The sequence below is a fragment of the Gavia stellata genome, chromosome 2 (assembly GCF_030936135.1).
Source record: "Gavia stellata isolate bGavSte3 chromosome 2, bGavSte3.hap2, whole genome shotgun sequence".
Classification (NCBI taxonomy): domain Eukaryota; kingdom Metazoa; phylum Chordata; class Aves; order Gaviiformes; family Gaviidae; genus Gavia; species Gavia stellata.
Window position 1 is genome coordinate 8,907,103 of NC_082595.1, and position 21,238 is coordinate 8,928,340.

At 36.4% G+C, this 21,238-nt stretch overlaps 1 protein-coding gene across 1 annotated transcript in view; it reads left to right on the top strand.

Annotated features, from left to right (window-relative positions):
• USH2A (usherin) overlaps positions 1–21,238 on the top strand; it is a 388,501-nt gene that overhangs the window by 105,542 nt on the left and 261,721 nt on the right. The window contains exon 20 of the mRNA XM_059835821.1: positions 2,239–2,469. Within this exon, the coding sequence (XP_059691804.1) occupies positions 2,239–2,469 (231 nt within the window). The remainder of the gene's footprint in view (positions 1–2,238; positions 2,470–21,238) is intronic.

Consider the following 21,238-nt stretch of genomic DNA (forward strand, 5'->3'; position numbering starts at 1 on the left):
TTGTTTTGTTTTTGGTTTTTTTAACTTATGTAACCTATTATGTACAGTCTTCCACTGTCTTGATGCACAAGAATTCTGAAGCATCAATGACACTGTAGTTTAAATACTAATGTTATAGCAAGGATGTTACTTTCTGAAAGGGTAGGCTTCTGTTCCATATATCACAAAATAATAAATTGTGTCATGCCAGTGTTTAATGCGTGTACACAGTGCATTAACTGTAACTGTAGTACATTTATTTGTGCTAGAGGAGACTTGAAAATGATTAAAAAATCAATACTTCCCTGTCAGAGAAGCAAGTGTTACGATGCATTTAAGTAGTTAATTGCATAAGCCCCATAAAAGCTTCAGGTTTGGGTATCAGAGATGCCATAATTATGGTCCAAGTAACTGCCGTTTATTAATACTAGACTTTAAAGGGAAGATATAGTTATTGTCATGAGGGTTAGTTAGCTGTATGTGTTTTAGAAATAATGAATTTTAGCATTTCTGTTTTACCATCAGTAAGCTGAACCGGAGGACTCAACCTCTCATGTTCGCATTTAAAATGCTGACGTACACTAGTTCCCTCCAAAGGTGAAGTTTTGATTGTTAAGCCATGTTTTCTATTTAAACTTGTGCATTAATACCACAATTCATTAGTGCTGTGCCCTACTTATGCAGGAAAGCTTATGACCTCACGCTGCATTACTTCAATTTTGACATTGTAAATTTCTACCATAGTGTGAGCTACTAATTAGATTGTGAAGTCATAAATGATGCCTAAGCAGGAATTTACAGCACATAGTGTCATTGGCAGTTTCCCAGTTCCCCCACTCCCTGCTTTCTTCAAGAAGAATATTTATCAAGTTAGAGGGGGGCAAAGAAAGAGAAAGAAAGAAAAAAAAGAAGTAGCAACATGCTACAGGCAAATAGGAAAAATGGAAAATATGCTAATGATCTTGGAAATGCGCAAATGTTTAAAAGGATGTTATTCATTCTAAATGAAGCAATCTCTCCTTTAAAGAACTCACAGTATGTACAACGCTGTGCTGTTAAGTAATATGTCTGATTTCAAAGGCCCATATTTTAATTCAGGTTTTATTGTTCTTGAAAGACCTTTATTGCTCTTTACTATGTCATTATGGGAACAAGTAATTTTTACAAGTTGTCATTGTATTTCACTTCCTGGGTACAAATGGCGTTTCTGCTGTTAAATCCTTTTCTTTGTCAGGGAAAGAAGGGGAAGAAAAAAAGGCAAGATAAGATGGTTGTAAGTTCTATAGGTACTAGAGTGTTCTTGTACTTCTCCAGATGATGTCTTTTATTGTTTCAGTGACGGTCCATTTCTTTCCCACCTCTATGGCCATCGTGCCATTATCAAAACAGGTCGTGCTGCCCTCCAGTGGCTTACTGTACAGTATTTTTAAAAAAAAAAATAAAAAATTGTTCATAACTCAGCTATAGTAGAGTGACCAATGCTATCAGTATGTTTAAAAGAATATCAGAGCTTTGGTTTTAACGTTAGGAGGATCCTTGTAATAACATAAAACTATCTTATCCTGATACCCTCGTGGAAACAATCTTGTATGGAGTCTTACTGTGCACCAGTGTTGGTGGAGAAAAGTTAGAGAGGATCATTTTCTTGAACTGAATAATTATCTCAATATATGCCAACGTCTTGTGCGTGCACCATGAGGAAAACAACCTGATGGGCCTTCAGTATTGTGGACGGACAGCTGTTCTGCTTCTGTTGACGAGGATAAGTTCAGTGATGAAAGACTCGTGTTGTCATGTACCATACTGCTGAGATGTAACAAGAGTTAATTAACTGTTCAGCGTCTCCTTTGGTCTTTCACTCAGATCCAATGCTGAAAGTCATACAGATACATGCTTACAGTGAGTATGGGATGAGAGGCTAATCAAGGATGGAATACAGATACACTTTTTGTGAAAACATTCAGATTCTTAAAGATTATGGAAAAAAAAGTGTTTTGGATATAACACTAGAGACTTTTATACAAAGTCTGAATAAACAAATAAGGTATTTCTTGTGGAATTGAAAGTAACTCCTACAAAGATTAAGAATGTTGTTTGGTTTGGTATTTTTTCTAATTAAGCTTCTATGTATATCTGTGTTTATTCTTAAGATGATCAGAAACTGAAGCAGGATGTTTTGCAAAAATTATGTTATGTGCAATAAATAATTTCTCAAGTATTATGGACAATCATACCTAGATAATTTTTTTTTATGCACAGCTCCACAAAAACTTAGTGCCCCTCGTGTTGAAGGAATAAACAGCACAACGGCAAAGATAAATTGGAATGAACCTGAAGAACTTAATGGGCCTTCTCCCGTCTACCAGGTGGAAAGGATGGATTCATCTTTAGCTACATTGAGTACCGAAGTAATGAAAGGGATCCGTTTCCCAGGAAATGGATATTACAGATTCGCTAGTTCCACTCTCCCCGCCAATACTTACTTTACAGGTAAATGAGTTTAAATAACTTACAAAATGTACCAATTGTACTCTGCATTTGTTTTATCATTTATTATCATCTTCTATATAATTTTCATGGTAAAATCCATAGTTTTTAATTTACGAGCATAATGTGATTGTTAGTGATGTATGGGCTATTTTGATTCTCGCATAAAAAGCCTGTGGAAAATATTATTGGACATGTGGGATTTGTATACCCTTGGCTTTGGACATAGAGATGTACATGATGGTGAATGTTGCTGCATATTTGACTCATTTCCTAGTGGTAAATATAAGGTGGATTTTATTTATTCTTCTGGGATAAAAACTTTTCCATGAATTTGCTGTGAATACTAAGGCATGTTTTCTTTGGTATCTTTTTGAGGATTCCCGAGATTGCACGAGCACTCAAAAAGTGCTTTCTTCTGTGTTCAGAACATTTGTGTTGTGGTCCTGTTTGTTTTGTCAAGGAAAAAGGCTGCCAATCTGACAGAAGTCTGCTGTTTCTGGGCCACTGGGTATTATCTCCTCTGTCTTTTGATTAGTTACTTATTATGGAACTGGGCGTTTTTCAGATCGAAGCAGACCAATTATCCCATGTTCTGTGATTCTCATTATTTGCTGATGTCTTCACTTCTTGGGTAAAGCAGAGATATAAACAATATGTGTTTTGGGAAAATATCTAGATGAACCTAGTTGGGTGTTTGAGATGTTGTAGAGGTCTGTAAGTGCAATATGACATTGGTGTGCATGAAGTATTAGTTTTTAAAAGTACAAGAAGAAATGGCAGAGCTGAAGGTTTAAAAAAAATTAAAAAGGTATATGAAGGTGTGTGTGTATATATATATCAAGTCATGAGACTGATAGCAGCAAGAGGAAATGCAAAAGGAATCTAGGTAATAGTGAGAGCAAGCGTTAGATGGCATGCTGGTACTGCAAAGGCCACACCACAGTGTGGTACAACTTCACCAGGTATTGAGCCTTGTTCATTAAGACAGATAAGGGCTGCAAAAACCACGAAGCATTGTTGACACACTAAAGAGTGCTAAAGATTTGAAGAGGACTGAGTAGCTGACATCCCTTGTCTTCTGGGTCACCACATGTAATTCTGGCAAGAATATGAGAGCACAGATTTGGCACTTGCAAGTATGTATGTGTGCAAATTCAGTTTTTGTTTAAAATGAAAATCACCTTCTCATCTCTCTACGATCACCCAGTGAATCTGATTTAAAAAAAAAGTTGAAGATCACTTCCTTTTTTTTTTTCCTTGCTAGGTGCTTACTTGACTGATAGTCAAATAATAATAACAAGTGATAATGTGTTAGTTAAATATTGACACCATGTTGGCTTGCAAAACCTGTCTCTGTGCAGGAATCTGTAGGAACAGCTGTTGGGCTCCTTTCCTCATCCAAATTGCTCGATGCTTTTCCTGATATCAGAGTTTGCACCCTTTACTGTATATCCAGTAAAAAAAGCTTTGATCTATTTTTTCTGTTGTCAGTTGTGATGATCTAAACACCAAAGGAATTGTGAGCTGCAGTTTTTCTCACTGGAGATGCAGTCAGCCCCATCACTGCAGTTTATTTAAGTAGTTTAATCAGACAGGTAAAGAATTATGAGTATCACCGAATTTCTTCTCCTAAGAAGTCTGAGAGTGCTGGGGAAGAGGGTGTGGTGCTACTGGGATTGTTAACATGCCTGTCTATTTGTAACCAGGCAAGCCCAAAACTAATCTACCCAAGCGCCGATTCAGTCTGGGGATCAGTTATGCTCCACAAGCTGAGACTGGGGCTTTGAATAAGGTTTACTGAGATGGCTGAGGTGCTTTTTGCAAGAGTTTGGACAGACAGGTTGGGAGAAGATGTTAAAATAAAGCTCCCTTCATACTGGCATCTGATGGTTGATAAATTTATTATTGCTTTGGATTGTGTTCTTTCTTTTTGACCAGCTATTAGTCTGAGTATCTGGAGATGACCTAGAACCAAAACACGCTAGGCAATTTGTCCAGGCATCTGCTGGTAACGACTGACAATCAGATTAAATCAGCCTGTTTTGGTACCTAAAAATGTGTAATTCGGGTACTTGGCAACTCAATAAAGTTTTTGAGAAATATAAATCTGGGTTTTTCTAAGCAAATCATCAGTCCTTCTTCCAAAACATGATGGAGGAAAAATCATAGCAAATCCAGGATACTTAAGGGAATGAAAAATATTCTTTAATTGTACTCTACACTTGTTTTGTTCTTGAGACCCTCTCTTATTACCTATCTCTGAAGACAAGCAGCCAGCAATTGTGCTTTATAGATGGAACGGCTTTAGTGTGCATGCAGCTGTGTACATTTTTGACACAAAAGTGTGCCAGCTTGTATATGTCAGTCAGCAGACAGATACTTCTTGGTGCATCTAGGATCTCCCACTGCTGATCCAGAAAAAGATAGATCAGTTTATTCATTGCTAATAAATGCAGTTGTTCTCACTACCTCCCCAGCTGGTCTTACACTCCGAGGTGCAAGTAATAGGGGCAGATGTATCGTCTGGGAAATTTTCCAAATTCATCTTTAAAAAAAAAAGTTAGGCAATAAACACTGGCTACACTAAGCAGTGTCCTTCTGTCTGTAACAAAGCCTCCAGCTGCACAGGAAGATGTGCTCTGAGTACACATTAGATGAGAAGAAGTCAGGTGAAGGAAAGGATTGTTTCTGCCAGAACTGTCTGCATGCAACTTCTTAGCTCTTCAAACTGCGAAGAAGTGTTTTAGGCATCCCAAAAGATGCAGACTTGATTTTTAATACTTATCCGTATCTCTTGAAGTTCTTAGATGCAACAGCATTCATTATATCTATCAAAATACCACCAGGCAAAGGAACTGTCAGTGTTCTTGTTTTAGCTAAGGAACTCATCAGTCTTCAATCACTCTGAAGATTGGGGTATTCAGGTGTTTATCTTCTCCATGAGACAGCAAAGTGCTATCATTCTGATTTAATAGATGGGGAGCTGAAGTTCAGATTCTACTTAATGCAGGAGTTTATACTTAAAAGGCCCTTTAGAAATGGCTAGAAGGTTTTATAAATTAGTTATTTGGTGTGGTTTGGTTTATCAGTATAGCTTGTATGATGTGGCTGTTGGTCTGGAGTCAGAATACTGCAGTAACACTGTTGTGTTTTGTCTTTCTGGTTCTTTAGTAGTCAAGAGAGGTACTGTTTATTTTATACAGGGTGTAGACAGGCAAGCTTGGAGTTCAAAGAACTGTAAATAGACAAGCGTCTGAATATCTTTTAAATTCAAATTATACTTGTATTGTCTCTTCAATGGCTAGGTCCAAAAAAAGCCTAAGGATGAAGATAATGAGCATGATGTCATGTCAGCCTGGCTTTCACTGCTAACAAATGGGTGAGAATAGTTTGCTCTGCAGGGAAGTTAGGGTCTTCATGTACATGGTATGCCCCTTCTAGCAGAGGCATACCAAGGCTTACAAGTAAGATCCTTCGAGATCATTGAATAAAATCCATGAAAAATAGCATGCTGAACTGCTGAAGTGTGCATGTGTGTGAGTATCAACAAAACCCCAACAGATACATTTACAAAAAGAGTTTTTCATCAATTCCTTTTTGCTCCTAGTTGAGGGTTAAGACTTGAGGTGCCTGAATGCATGAAATAAAAACCAATGTATGAATTTTGTCCTGTGTAAATGAGCCCTGCTTAGGATCAAGTTTGGTTCTAATTTGAGGCACTACCTTCTGTTCAGAATTCATGACTTAGAAATATCTCCTGAGGGTTAGGCAGCTTTAACTTTTAGTTTTACAGAGAGTAGGGGATCATATTTTTCTTTGAATACATTACTCCCTGAGAAAGCACATGTGCACCCTATTGAGTATGTTGGTGGATACCATGCCTTCAGATTGAAACAGTGCCACTGTTTAAACTGTGTAGAAAATCTTGTCAAAAAGCTGTGCAATAGTTTTTTCTAGAGCAAGTATACTGAATTAAGCTCCTAAGGAGTGATAAAGGGAAGTTTAGTTTTCAGGTCCTATTGAGCAAATAGATGCCAAACTACTGAGTTCTTTCAAAAAGGAACTTCTGGGCCCAAAGAGCAACTGGTTGAAAATTGAACCCTGAATGTCTCTGGGATACAATGACATCTGAGCTAGGAGTTTCAGGACTGAAATTTAGTTGTCTAAAGTACTAAAGTACAGTCATGGATTACACAAATCACTTTTTGAATCTTTCCTCTGATTGATCCATTGCCAGAAAGAAAGTCTGTGGCAGAGCTGATGGGATAGGACCTAATATAGTTAGGAGAGAAATTGCAATCAGTTGGACACATGAAAGAATGAGAAAGCTCCTTGACTCCTATGCTATGGAGATATAGTTGGGCTCCATGAATAGAAACCCACTGTATTTGTAGGGGTATGTAAGAACTGCTCACTGTGTAAAGAGTGACTCGACTGCTACAAAAGAAAGAAATTGTGGAGGAGCAAGATGGCTGTGTGGAAGGTTACGTTCCTCCTGAACTCTCAAAATAAGACTGCTTTTCAAATATAACATTGAACATAAAGTGACAATTCTGGCATTGTAGCGGGTTTTGTAAATAATATACATATTCCTTTCTTGAAATGGAGCAAAACAAATCCTCCAAGCATGCTTTATGCATTGCTTAAAATATAATTTAAGCTCGATGTCAGGAATTATAATTATACGTCCATGTGAGAAGGGAAGCCTTTACTTATTTAGTGATAAAATAATTCATTTTTTCAGGTGGATGAAAGATTCTTTATGATATTTTAAAAACAGTTGAATTAGCTATTACTATTTTAATGTGATTCCTCTTGGATGCTACTTGTTTAAAAAGAAAATTATTCATGTGATATTGATTAAAATGCAGTCCACTCTAAAGAAACTTTTGTATTTGGCCTTGCTTTGAATCCAAGTTTTCTGAAATATGATACTACACTTAAAGAAGTGGGTCTTGCCTGGAAGATGTACTCTTTGCCAACCTCTACATGATGCAAATTCAGCTCTGTAATAATTAGGAAATAACTGTATGAGGTAAGATGTTCATATATTTAGCATTACAAGTAGAGCTTTTTTACAATGACATTTTTAGTGTCGTGAAGTGGTCTTAAAAATGTGTATTTAAAAAAAAAAAAAATCTGTGCTAGTGTTTTTACTGCCAAATTCTGACTCAGATACACACACATTTCTCAGAGTGGAGAATCTTTCCAGTAACGATGTTTCTTAATGAGTTTGCCATGGAACACTGCACAAGCGTCGTTTACATTTATTCTGAGCAAAAGTGCTGAGAATGGCTGTGGTCATTGAATGTTTGATCTCCCTGTAGCTCTTCATCACAGTGAACTCTCTTTGCAGTAATGCAAAACAAATTCCACTCCATATAATCTTGAGCAAACATTTCGTAGTTAGTATTAGACGCAAATATTTTCATTAGTGTATGGAGCCAAATAAACACACCTTTTCCAGCATCCCGAAATAAATTTATGGAAGGCATTATGACTGAATACCAAGAAAATGAACATGACTGGGGGTCGAAAAACAATGTAAGAGGAAAGGCTGAAGAGAACGGTGTAGTTTAGAAAACTGAAGACTAAAAGGAGACATGATAATGGTGTTAAAGTATATGAAAATGTGTAGTTTAGAAAAAGAGAATGAACTTTTCTTCATGTCTAGTGTGAGTAAAGCAGCAATGCACTCATAATAAGCTTAAAATACAGCAAGGTAGATTGTCTTCTCACAAGAATTTTTTTCTAAAAGATTCAGGCTAATTGAGTAAAGGAATACATTGTTGTGAGAAAAAAAATGAAAGCTCTGACACTGCAGATTTTAAAGAATAGTTGGATGAGCATTTGTCAGGAATAACCTAGGTAAAATTGATTCTGCTTTGGAGTAAGTGGATTGATTCTGTGACCTCTAAGAATGTTTTCCAAACGTATATCCTATTATAAATTCAGATTAACCCAGAGAAACTGGGAAAGATGTTTATTTCACCAAAATACCTTTTAGAAGGAAAGAGCTGCCTTCTTTTTTTTTTTTTTTAACTTGTCATAGAGTTCTGATTGACAATTTTCTATAAAGAGGGAAGGTTGCATGAGTTGGACAGTTTTGCTTCTATTTTATTTTTTCTCCTCTAGATATTTTTCAGCATTTCTTTTATGGCTACTGATAAGGTTCAAGATAGTTAGAAATTAATTTTAATCACTAAATCAGAATGGAATAATTCAGGATGGAAGGGAAGTCATCTAGTCCAGCCTCCTGCTGATAGTGAATCCAGCTAGTCCTGTTTAGGCCTTTGAGTTTTATCTTCAAGTGTATTTTCAAGTACTGTTCTAGTTTTCAACATGACCAGCCTTTTGGTAATGTTTTCCCCCTTATATCTGTACAGAATTTTCTGTATTTGAACTTGCGTCCATTACCTCTTGTTCTGTCACTATATAGCTCCAAGAAAGTGTGGTTCCATCTTCTTTATATCCTTCCGTGAGGTAATTGAAGAAGGCAAGATCATCTTCTCCATCATTCCAAAGACTGAACAAACCCTGTTCTCTCGACCTCTTCTCTTACATCATGTACTTTGGCCCTCTGACAATCTTGATGCCCCTCCACTGGCTTAATTCCAATATGCCAGTATTTTTTTTTATGCCAGACTAGCCAAAACAGCATTGCAGGGCTTGATTTGCCTTTGAACTTTACAAGGCTCCTGTCTGCCCATTTCTCCAGCCTGTCAAGATTCCTCTGAGTGGCAGTGTGTCCACTGCAACCCTCAACTTTTTTTATTGCCTGCAAACCTTTTGACAGTACACACCATCCCATTGCCCAGGATTAATTTTAATGAATAAAATTGTTAAACAGAATTGGTGCCAGTACCAGTTCCTTGTAAATGCTGCCCATGGGCTGTGTGCCACTTGTCACAAGCCTTTGAGTCCTGCTCTTCAGCCAGTTTTTTTACCCACTTTTTTAGTTCACCTGTGGTCCATCTATTTCTCCATCCTGATGGCAAGGATCCTATGGGAAACCATGTTAAAGCCCTTGCTAAAACTAAGGTATACAACACCTGTTGCTTTTGCCTTTGGCTGCTGAGCCAGTCTGTCCATCATAGAAGACAATCAGGTTGGTTGGGCACAATTTGCACCTAAGTCCATGTTGGCTGTTGCAAATCATATTCTTGTCCTTCATGTGTCTGAATATGGCCTCCTGCATAGTGTTCCTGGGGACAAAGGTTAGACTGACCAGCCTGCAGTTTCCCTAATCTATAGACACAACTATACAGCAAATGCTATTACATTAGTTTGCTTCAGACTTACCTTAAAAAGATGAAGAGAACTGGAACAGAAAGAGAGAAATCTGATCTTTCTCTTAGTTTGGCTTTATGTATTGTCTTTTTGCTGGCATTTTTTTCCTTACATAGTTTTTTTTAAGAACCATCTTTTTTTTATTTCATTACATTGAACTGAAGAAGGTAAACAAGATTTTCTGAGGGAAAAACTATTACAAAAGAAATTCTTATACCCAGCTTTCTAATAGTGAGAGAGAAAGGAAGAGAGAGCGTTTGTTAGGCTGACTTGGAGAACACACTTTATGTCTCAAAGAACTTTTGATAGTGCCTCTCATTTTTCAGACTTTTTTATTAAATCATACACTAAAGAGCTCTTGGAGAACCCTTATTTTATTGCATCCTTTCTGTCTAGGTTGTTGCCACATAACTTCTCCTTAGCAATTCTTTTAATTTTTATGCCAACTTTTTACATTTTCTCCTCTTGTCTTCACAATGAGCGATTTGAACCCATGTCTCCATCTTCTGTGAAAGAAAGATAAAGATCTTCTATATCACCGTCAAGTGGCTGGCTTCAATAAGAAGGGAACTGCCTTTTTTTCTGCCTGAGAACTGTTTGCACAGACGTTTTAGTTAGAATTTTGTCCTAGTACTTAAAATGAACTCACAGTTTCATCTTGAAAAACACATTCCTTTCTTCCTTCCTTCTGAATCCCAAGAAGCCTAAAGATAGGGAGCGAGAAAGGAGCTGTGTGTAGAGAAAAAGGAGTGATCCAGCACAACAAAGTGAACTGTACTGCTTTATGAACAAAACAACTTAAAACATTTTCAAACATGCACAACAGGGACTTAGGCAGCAAATAAGCCAAGCTGATGCTGACCTTGCCAGTGTTACAGGGGTAATATTTTCACTAAGATGAGCTCTTTTTGTTAGGCACAGACATACTTGCTATCAGTATCAAGTACCTGCTTTTTTCCATCTTTGTAGAAAAGATTTATTGTAGCTACTACAGGGGATGAAAAAAAAAAGATGCTCCCCTTCTGTATTATTTCTCATATTTACCTCTTGCGCTTTAACAGATCAACTACGCAGCACAAGCTTTGGCATGCAATTGCAATTTTTTTTGCATCTTCTTGGCTTTAGTGCCAAAATACATTTTTGCCAGAGTTGTGTGACATTCTGCACTGCATTGTTATAAACAATTTTTTTTGCTTCTGCATTGAAGACTTTTCAGCATGTAGTAGTCCCACTGTGGAAGTTGTAAAAGCAGTAGCTTTCCTGTTGTTACATCATGCTGCCAGTGGAAAAGCCCTTTCCCAGACTAGATGGTAGTTAATTTCAGCTGTTTGCTTGTGCAAAACCAGTTACGGAATTGGGTCTTTTGATTATCATAAATATACCACATGGCTTGTACTCTGTAAAACAGCAGTTCTTCCCCTTTTGTCACAATGCTAGTTATGCTTCTGTTAATTTTGTGCAAACGTGATTCACTGTTTTGAAATGTAGTGGGCATTCTCTTTGTAGGTGACAAACCTAAGAATTAGCAGAAAAAACGGGTTTTATCAGTTATTGCAAAGCACGTGTGTTTAGTCAAGGGTAATAAAAGCAGTTACTCTCTACCAAGTTTGTATTTTTTTATAAACTACTCTGAGAGTGTAACCACTTATGTATCAAGCTACTTTATACAAGATTAATTTCCACCAGTTACTACAGCATACCTATCTATTTGGTGTTCCTCCTTCTTGCTCGTCTCCAAACAAAATGCTGATAGGATTTGATGGAGGAACTCTGTACAGGAGTCTGCACAAAGAATACTCAGTGAATTTAATGAGAGTGACTGTGGAAAAAAATATTTTTTGTTTTAGTATCTAGTCTGGCCTTTGTTCAGTGAGAATGGAGTTCTCATGTATTAGTTCAGCTCACTGAAGAAGCCGAAGGTGGGATTATATTCTGTGTTTACAAGGGCGAAGAAGGGGAGGAGAGTGTTCAAGGAGACTTTCTGTTCTCTGTGCCTCTTCTGTGTGCAGCAAGGACAGTGGGTACCCTCATATACGTCTCTGAAAATAAACTGTGTTTTGCTTCAGGCAGGACATCTTCTGGGATTCCTTTTGTGCTTGTGTGCCACCAAGAAAAGGTGCGCGATGGAGGGACTTGTTGGGAGGGAGATTAAGGGAAATAAAAGTTGCTGAAAATAATAAACAAAGAAAAAGCTAGAAGGTAGAAACTGCACAAATGCATGAAGAAGTTTATTTAATAAAAAAAGAAAATAAAAGGAGGAGGAGGAAGATGCCAAGCATGTCTTGGAAGTTTTGGATGTGAGGGATCCATGTATGGTGTGTTAAATGGAGACTCATTTCATTTAACTATGACTATATAGTTAAAGCAAGGACTGAAATTACACAGGTCAAAGAAAGAACTTGAAGAAGGTTTGAGCATAGAAAATGGTAGTTCAATGGATGTTCATCTTTTAGAGTGAATGCATGAATTCTTCTGGAAATTCTCAGGCTCAAATACCTGATGGCACAGATACAAGTGAAGGAAAACTATTTCCAATGCTTTTCATGTGCGATTGTGGGTCTTCCACACCAGTACTTCAGTACTTTGTAAGACTTTTGTAGGATTCTTATGTGCTGGTATAATTGAACTTGTAGCCCTAAGTAGTTTTAAAGAGAGGGATTTGATGAGAATTAATAGCCAAAAAGGAATATTTCTGTAGCTTTGACTTTAATAAATGTCAAATTTTTGATGTCTTTTATTTGTAAACTCTTATGTTCTTAGTTTGTGCTAGAGCCAGAAGGCAGTAACAATGACACTCGGTCAAGATTTTAATCTAGACTAATCATGCTAAATCCTCTTCTTGTGTTTTTAACAATGCAGTTTTACTGCACCTGCTTGGAAAATATAGGCTAGTCCAAGGCAGGATGGCAGGAATTCTATTATTTTTGATGCTGCCTCTCTCTTCAAAGTTCTTTCTTAATTCCAAATGATACATAAAACTTGTCCAATTTTTTCCTCACCCTTTAAAGTGCCATTACATTGAAGAAAAGCCTGCTTCTTAACCCTCTTAAGAAATGTTCCTGTATATGGACAAAAGGATCCTAATTTACAAGAGGATACTCAGAGTGACATGAAGGGATGGAGCATGACAAGCTCTTGTATGTATTAGATTATTTATTTATTTGTTTTGAGGAGTAGTTTGTGGACAGGCACAGGAAGAATGTTATCTGTTCCTCCTATTCTTGGGTTCTATGGAGAGTTTTCAGCAAGGGTGAAGCAAAGAGAGGTTTAGTTCTATATTGTCTGGTGAGATACTTCACATGAAATTAATGCTTTCTGGATCATGTCTGGCCCTTATTTAGATTATTTTTATGAAGGGTTATTTAGTCTGATGACTTGAGGTATACATTGCTTTTGACTAATACTAAGCCTTTAAATTATGCCTGCTTTTAACATACAAATTCCTTCCCATAATGTGTTTTTAAATGCTGAAGATGTAACTACTGAATTATGTATTGACTGAAAGTGTGTGAGAGTTATGCATTGATTATGATTGCATTGTGAATTTGATCAGGAAATTTTCATAATAATAATATAAGGAAGCTTTTCACCTTCTAATTGATTTTCAGGGTGATTAAATTAAGACCTTGTCTAAGTATGACTGTCCTTATCAATTACTGGCTGAATAGAGAAATTAAAGGATTAAAAATTTACGTGTGTTAAGATTCAGTATTTAAGGTCTAAAATCAATCAGATCATAGACTGAATAATTCCATTATGACAAAACTATCATTCAGGATTAGACTGTAGTAATTTGAGGGGAAAAAAGGCTCTCTGCACTAGTACATATGGGAAAAATTAAGATTGCAAAATTAAGCACCTAGAATTTAGGAAATGGAGTTAAAATAATCAGCATGAACTTAATTCAACCTTGTTATTTTTATGTGTTATGATGGCAATGTAATCAGTTGATTAAAAACTAGCTTATCCATAGGTTCTGTGTATGCTATGGACCAACTGTTGCCTTTTAAAAATTCTTACTGTTCTGTATATGGCTTGATGTCTGTCTTGCTGTATGTATCTAATTCTTAATTAAATGCAGATTTAAATTTTTGTTTTCCTGTGCTATTTTCACTGGAGTATCTGGGTACTTTGTAATCATTGATATTCATTTTTACAACACTTACATTATTAGTTTTGTTTTATGAATGGGGATTTTGGGTAAAGAAAAAACAGGACCGACTTCCACAGGTCTCTGTGGGGTGTTTAAATGCACACACTCAGGAAAATGAAGAGTGCGTAACAAGTGAATAACTCTGAAAAGTTTGACTTAAGTGATTTGCCTCACATTGCATAAGAACCTTGTGGCAGAGGTAGGGACAGATTTCTCCAGAGTGACATTGAACCGCGCTAGCTATGAAACTGTCCGTTCACTTTTCATACTCCCCTTCCTCTTTCATTAAATGTCCACAGAGCACTACATCAAATAAGGCAAGCTTCTGTGCACAAAATCCTTATTTGCTACATGAATTCTGGTTTAGTTGCTGAACATCATAAAATCCTTGAGGCAGATATCTTATGGGAAATGTGTGTTTGTATAATTGTAGACTATATCGTTATTCATCCTCTATTTGTGTACGCATTAATTTTTTGCAGAAAATTTTGGTTTTGCATTTCCTAAATTCTGTGAGATTACCTTTACAGACCTAATGTGGTCTATATAGTTATTCTGAATAGTAATTAAAAAAAAATCTGTGTCATAGGAGAATCCCAGACATATCCATCTTGTGGAACATTGCTGACTAATACAGATGTCAATGGGTAAAAATCTTTAATATTCATGAAATCTCTTTCTGATCTGAACTATTAGAGGCACTGACTGCTGCACTAGATAATCATCTGCATGCGAAGGATAGAGCGCATGCTTTTCCACTCTATTCCATGTTTACTAGCATCATATATTTTCAACTGGATTTCTAAGGAGAGTTTTTATTAGTCGTTATACGTTCTCCTGTTTTTCTATTTGATTTCCCTTTTTTCTTTCCATTTCTCTTGCTTTTTTGTCCTTTTCCTGTTTTGACACTATTCATGATTTGTTTCTTGCTCCCTTCCCTCATCTGTTTTGTTTCTTTTTTTCCTCCTGGTTTGACCATTATCTTCAAAGTGTCATCTTTTTCTTCATACTGCCAGGCACCAAGTGGTAGAAAACTAAGAGGCCAAGAGAAAGACTCTTTGCCTTCCTTTCTAGTGTCTAGCCCACCATCAGAATTTGGTGGCCAGGCCCAATTTCATGAAAGAGCCTTCTTAGCCCCTACATTTCTAAGATGCAAAGTCTCCATGCAAATGTAATTTCTCTTTGAGAATTTTGCCACCATCCTCTAGCTAGCCATCCTGCAAAGAGCTATTTCCTGACATTGATAAATTTAGACTTCCGTCTTTTTTGCTTCAGGATAACTGAACTCTAACAAATTCGTATCTCTGATCCACAGAAAGAAGGAACCAAAAAACTTTTACACAAAAGTGTGTAAAAGAGTGATTTAAACTACTTCTTCGATGTAATAACAGAAAAGTATATGGCACGAAGCAAACATGGTTGTAAAATATTTTCTTTTCTTTTTCTTAAGAGAGAGTATTTTAGAAAAGTTCTATGCAACAATGGTGTCAAAGACCTGGGAGGTAAATTTAGCAGTAAGTGCTGCTGCCATTCCAATTTGCAGACTGTGGGGAGAAAGTACCTTCTGTATCTGGGTGTTAGTGGTTTGCTTAATCAATGCACTGACTTAAAAAGTATGTTGAAGTTGCAGCATTTTAATTTGACTAAATCTTTGTTAGTTATTGTATGTATGCACAGAGTTTCCAAAGATTGTAGTAAGCTTTGTCACTAGATGGGATCTTCAGGAAATAACACACAATGCTTTTGACACTAGAATGACATGCTTTCTCACAAGTTACTTGCTAGTGCATATTTTTAAAAAATTGAACTAAAGAGTATAACATGTATTTGATTAGAAACTGGTTATATGTAATTTGTTATTTTGACTTGTGAAGTGTAATCCCCTTCCTTGTTTTTTGGGCTATACAATGCTCTTTTGTCAACTATGAAAACAAATACTTCTAAACAAAATTATTTTTCAAGATACATCCCCAGAATGAGATGGGATTACACATTTCTTTTCCAGTGTTTCTATCTTTTCCTCAAGCTGTTCATACTTTCCATGAAGTACATTGGACTTGATAGATGATCCCTAAAGCAAACGTAGATGGACAATATTGTGACCTTAAATAACAGTGAGTATAGTGACTGAGAATTCAGAAAGCAACTGTTAGCATAACTATTAGAATGAAAACACAAACCTGCCAAGGTTCTGGTATAAGAACCATTTAATACGGTGACAGAAATGTCATATACTAAATTACTGGAGGGTTCATTGAGCTCAATAGTGAATTGTTGCATGGGTTTTTTTTTTTAGTTTAAAGACATTCTAGAGAATGATATACTGTATTTTAGAAAAATCTCAAAAAGTAACTATATTCTATCTCTGTATATACCCAAAAATCAGATTTGATCAAAAGTAGTTAGATCTGTGCTTACTGACTTAAGATCTAGAATATCTTAAGATTAATTGGGAGCATAAATGGAGAAGCTGACAACCTAGAACCTTGACTTCTTAAAATTGCTGACCCAATTACTGCTAAGCCCTTTGCTGACATGTTAATATGTCTCTTTAAACTGGTAAATCACCACCATTTCAGTGTATGCGAGAGTTGGTCCATCGGATGAAGGAAGATGTAAGTTTAATTTAAATAATTATTGACCTATTATGACCTTTTCATTTCACTTGTACTGCTCCTCTCAAGGTAAGCAATTATATTTTTATAGTGTTGGATGGTAATCAATGTACAGGAGCTATCTTTATTGATTTGAGTAAGGCCTTTGATCTGGTAATCACCAACTATTGCTATCTAGGCTGGCCTTAGCTATATGGGATATTACTACGGTTATTTGGTTTAAAATTATGCAGAATTTAGAATTTTATTAAGATGTTGCAAGCAAAGTAAAAAAATTTTTGGAAATCCAGAAGATTCTACTTCTAATCTTCGTTAGAAACTGGAAAGGTTATTTTATACAATACATGACATTTTTTAACTTCTAATTATTTTTAGGGTGGCAACCTGGTGGGGTTTTTTGTTTGTTTTTTTATATCAAGCAGATGGTCCTTTGGGGTCAGTTTTAGTTAGTGGGGAAAGCCTGGCTTTTCTTTCTTTATTTTTTTTTTTTCATTTGTTACCTGTACAGGAGGAAGGTTTAGTTCATGGGTTGTTTTTTTAAGTCTGTTTTACACTGTGAATTTAGAGTTGCAAACTTCTGCTCTTCTATTTGGGGGTGGAAACCAATCTGAAATTCTTATATTTTTTTTAACCAATGTGCACTTTATGCACATGCACGTTGTGCAATTTTTTAAACCAATATTCGTATCAACGTATTAGGTAAGAATAGTAATTGAAATATTGGACCTTTATCATAGTTTGTAAGTGGTACATGAATATCTTCCAAAGTATAGTCATACTCACAACTAATTAGTTCTTATCTTTTTCTCACTCCTCATATACCTACTTCTTTTTTACCTATTCCCTAACATTATTCCCTGGACCTGTTGTTGTTTTTTTTTTTTTTTTTCCCCCTCCTCTCTTTTGCTTTAATGTATGACTTTGGAAAGCCTGAGTAGAGGTGGGTCTAAACTGTCTTTAGAAAACTGTGAAATTTGTGATCATTTTGATCTGCTGCTCTAATGAGTTCCAGAGCCTCTATCCTTCTTGCAAAGGGAGTTCAGTCTTGCTGTGGTGAGCTTTGAAACTAACAGCAGTTGCTCAGAGAGGTCACCAACATAATGAGAAGGGCACTATTGAGATATCTTGAACCACTTCCATGGATGGCCATGAAGATTAATACTGGGACCTTACATTTGACCTAATATTCTATGGAGAGTCCATGTAGTGAGCAGAGCAAATGGGACGATGTGCTTGTGGCAAAGAGTGTAAATAAGCGACTGCATTCTGGATTTTTTTGAATTTTTTTTTTTTTAATGTGAGTTAAAATGTTGCATTTCATCCTTGCTTTAAGGTCATGAAGGTGTGAGTTGTTATGACCAGGTGCATGCCTGAGAAGTTGTGACATAATCTCCTTGCTAGCCAGAGGTGGAAGAAGGCAGGTTTTTATATGCTGCTGCCTCTGCCGGCCTGTGCTGAAATGACTGGAATTTGGCATTTTGAACTGTGTTCATGAACAAGTTGATGATACAGTACAACTGCTAATTATGCACAGCAATGTTCCTCTCCAGTCTCCACATTTTGTGGTTTCATTACCTGTAAGACCTGCAAAACGGTTATTTTGAAATAGTTTGTTTATTGATAAGGCATTTTATTCTTTCATATTTGCTCTATTTTGAGTTTAGAAGCCATTCTTTGTTTGTAATTTCAGTATTCTTCTGTCAGCATTCTAGATTTTTATCTTGTTTCATATTGCTAATAGGTTTAGTTGTGCAAGCACACAGTACTGCAGTTAGCTTAATCCCAGCCTTGTTGTTCAGTCGCGCACACTTTTTTTTTCAGTCTCTTGGTCAAAGGCTAAATGAGATGGTATGTAAAGGCTGGAACTGATCGGTAGGCTTGAAAGTTTTACCTTAAGCTTTATCATTATCCCATTTTAGGACTGCGGGAGTTCAGAGTGGAGTGACAGATATATGCATGTGTTGAATCTTTTTAGCTCTAGATACCTGTAGTAGGAATGTATTCCAATATAGCATTTGATTTTAAAATAATGTACATACTAAAGTAAACAGAATCCCTGTCTGCCCGCATGGCTATGAAATAAAAATAAAAATGACTCAACAGTAGGACAGGTAATCTTATATTGGGTAAAATTATATATTGTTCTCTCTTTGGAAAAAAATATTAAATTCCTTGGAACTGCAATAAGCCTTGAAGTCATAAAGGACATTTACTTGTCTTCTGTGCTGCTACTAAGGTGTTTTTTTTTCCTCTCTGTCTGGGGAACCTGCCAGACAGAGGTCTCTTTCCCCATCAGGAGAATTTTTTGTCCTGCTCAACATCTTCTCCCTATACTATTCCACCTTCTGTGGGAGTACTCTGCCTAAGCTAAAAAACAATATATAAAAGCTTTAAATATTTTCCTTACAGCAATAACTTTGCACTGGTGTTTCACACAGCTGCAAACATTGCATCTGATTCTTTCTTAAAAATTTTTGTATTAAATAGCTATACAGGCAACATACTAATTCATTTCACCCGATTATGCTATAGATGTACGGCAATATGAAGCAACATATTCTCCTGAACCACCCCAAACCCGCTCCCTTGGCCCTGCATTGTACCATGTGGTGTTTGATAGATTGCAGGAGGGGCCTGAGATAAAAGCTGTGTCATCTTCTGATTTTGGTGCAGCGCTGAGTATATGATACGTATTTAATATTGATGATAAGAAAAACAGGCTGCCACGTTTCAAATTAAAACTATTGAACCAGGTCATACACTGGATATATATGCTCTTAGGACTATACTTGCTGGTCTGAATTTCTGTCTTCCCACAAAAGTTCATCCAGCTCTCGTAGAGTCCCAGTTTATTAATCATTCTCTAAAACGCATTGTAGATGGCAGGTGCTAGAGTCTTTGTCATTGTGCCCCAGGGCTAAGGCACTCTGCCTGAAGATATTAGATCAGCCAATTTTATCTGTGTTTATAAAACTATTTTCTCAAGTCTTCCAGGTAGCCAGAGTGAGCTCTGTAATTCTTTTTTTCTTTTTTTTTTTTTTCCCAGAGACTCATGGGATATTAATCACGTGAAGTTATTTTAGATGTTTATATTACATTGCAAATGTTTTTAAACTGATCATATACACTGTGCAGGGAAAAGGGGAAGCATAAGCAAAAAAAAAAAAATCTTTTGGTCCTTCGGGTAAATTTTCAGTACGATATATGAGCATTTAGCCATACAAGCCCCATTAATGTTAATGGTCCCAAGCTTTCTTTTATTCATCACAGCGCTGATTGCACTTGGTCAGCTCTTTATCAGTTTGAAATATTGACAGTAGGAGGAGGCGTTCCCTTAGCCAGGCCTGACTGTTGCAGTGCTCTTTTAACTTAGTCATCCTGCAAATGCTCCTATAAATGGATTTATTTTAGCAGATCCAAGACACATCAACCGGATCTTCTTACCCTGGTGCTAGCCCCTTTGCATTGGCTCCAATTTGCAACAGCATTGATTTTAAACATTGAACATTATTTATAAAGTATTCTATAGTTATGCACTATCTTATGTATTAAAGTAACTTGTTACCTGTGCTGCTGCTAAAGTCCTATCTTTATCTTGTTAAGAAGTGATTATTTGCTCTCTGTGGTTCTGATTATGATTTAGATTATGAAACAAGGCTATTCCCTGAAAATATGTTGGCCGCAATAACTCAAGATTTCTAAAATTTCTGCTATGCAGCTCCACTTTTCCTTTAGTGGTCTACATGTCTACTTCAAAATTCTTTCAGTGCTTTCTGCAAATGATATTGTGTTTACTATAGTTATTGCAGAAGAGATTTTCTTTTTTGGTCATATTCTTATGGAGTACTTTGTTTTATTTGTTAGAAAAACAGGCTTTACTTTGTTTTAGTTGTGGGAAAAACAGGCTTTTGGGGGTCATGCCTTCTGCTTTCTGAATATTTTTTAAGGTGTCTTTCTCTGCTGTCCTATAAAATCTATGCAATGTTGTACAAACAAGTAGTTGTAGCATAAAATATTTCCCTATACTAAGCAAGGGGGGGAACTACAGAAGTATATTGCTGTTCTACTCTTATATTCAGAGAGTCATTTTTACTTGTACTGATGGCAGTCCTCGGTGTGGTATAGAATGATATTCTTGGGGAGTTCAGAAAGGAACACACTATCTACTTCAGGGAGAAAAAAAAAAGAAAAAAAAGAGGAAATAATCCAAATTTGACCTGATACTTCATATCTAAGCCTATCTGTTTGAAATTCTTTGTTCTGACCATGCTTACACGGACGTAAATTGGGATTAGTGTTATTATCCTAGGGTAGTTAGAGTTATAACAACTGATGCTTAGAATGGAGTGTGTCCTCATATTTTCTCCTGAGTAAAGAAAAAAATTGGTTAAATCGTAAATAGTGTCAATTTTTACATAGACCATTTTTTTCAGGCTTGGTAATTAATAGCGGTCTTTTATTCTGGTTTATTTTAAAAGTTTCTTGATTTACTAAAAATGAAACTTTGCCAGCAGAGGTCCACCACTAAGAGAATGCATTCTCTTTCTTCTGTAGTAAATAGTGGGAACTTTGGTATAGTGGAGTTTTAGCCTTGGGGGATTTTATTTTATGCATTTTCAAGTCATTCAGTGACTTGCTGCAGAGGCAGGGAGGGAGGAGGGGGAATCTATTTACACAAATTACAGTCTTTGTTCCCATCAACCTTCATAAT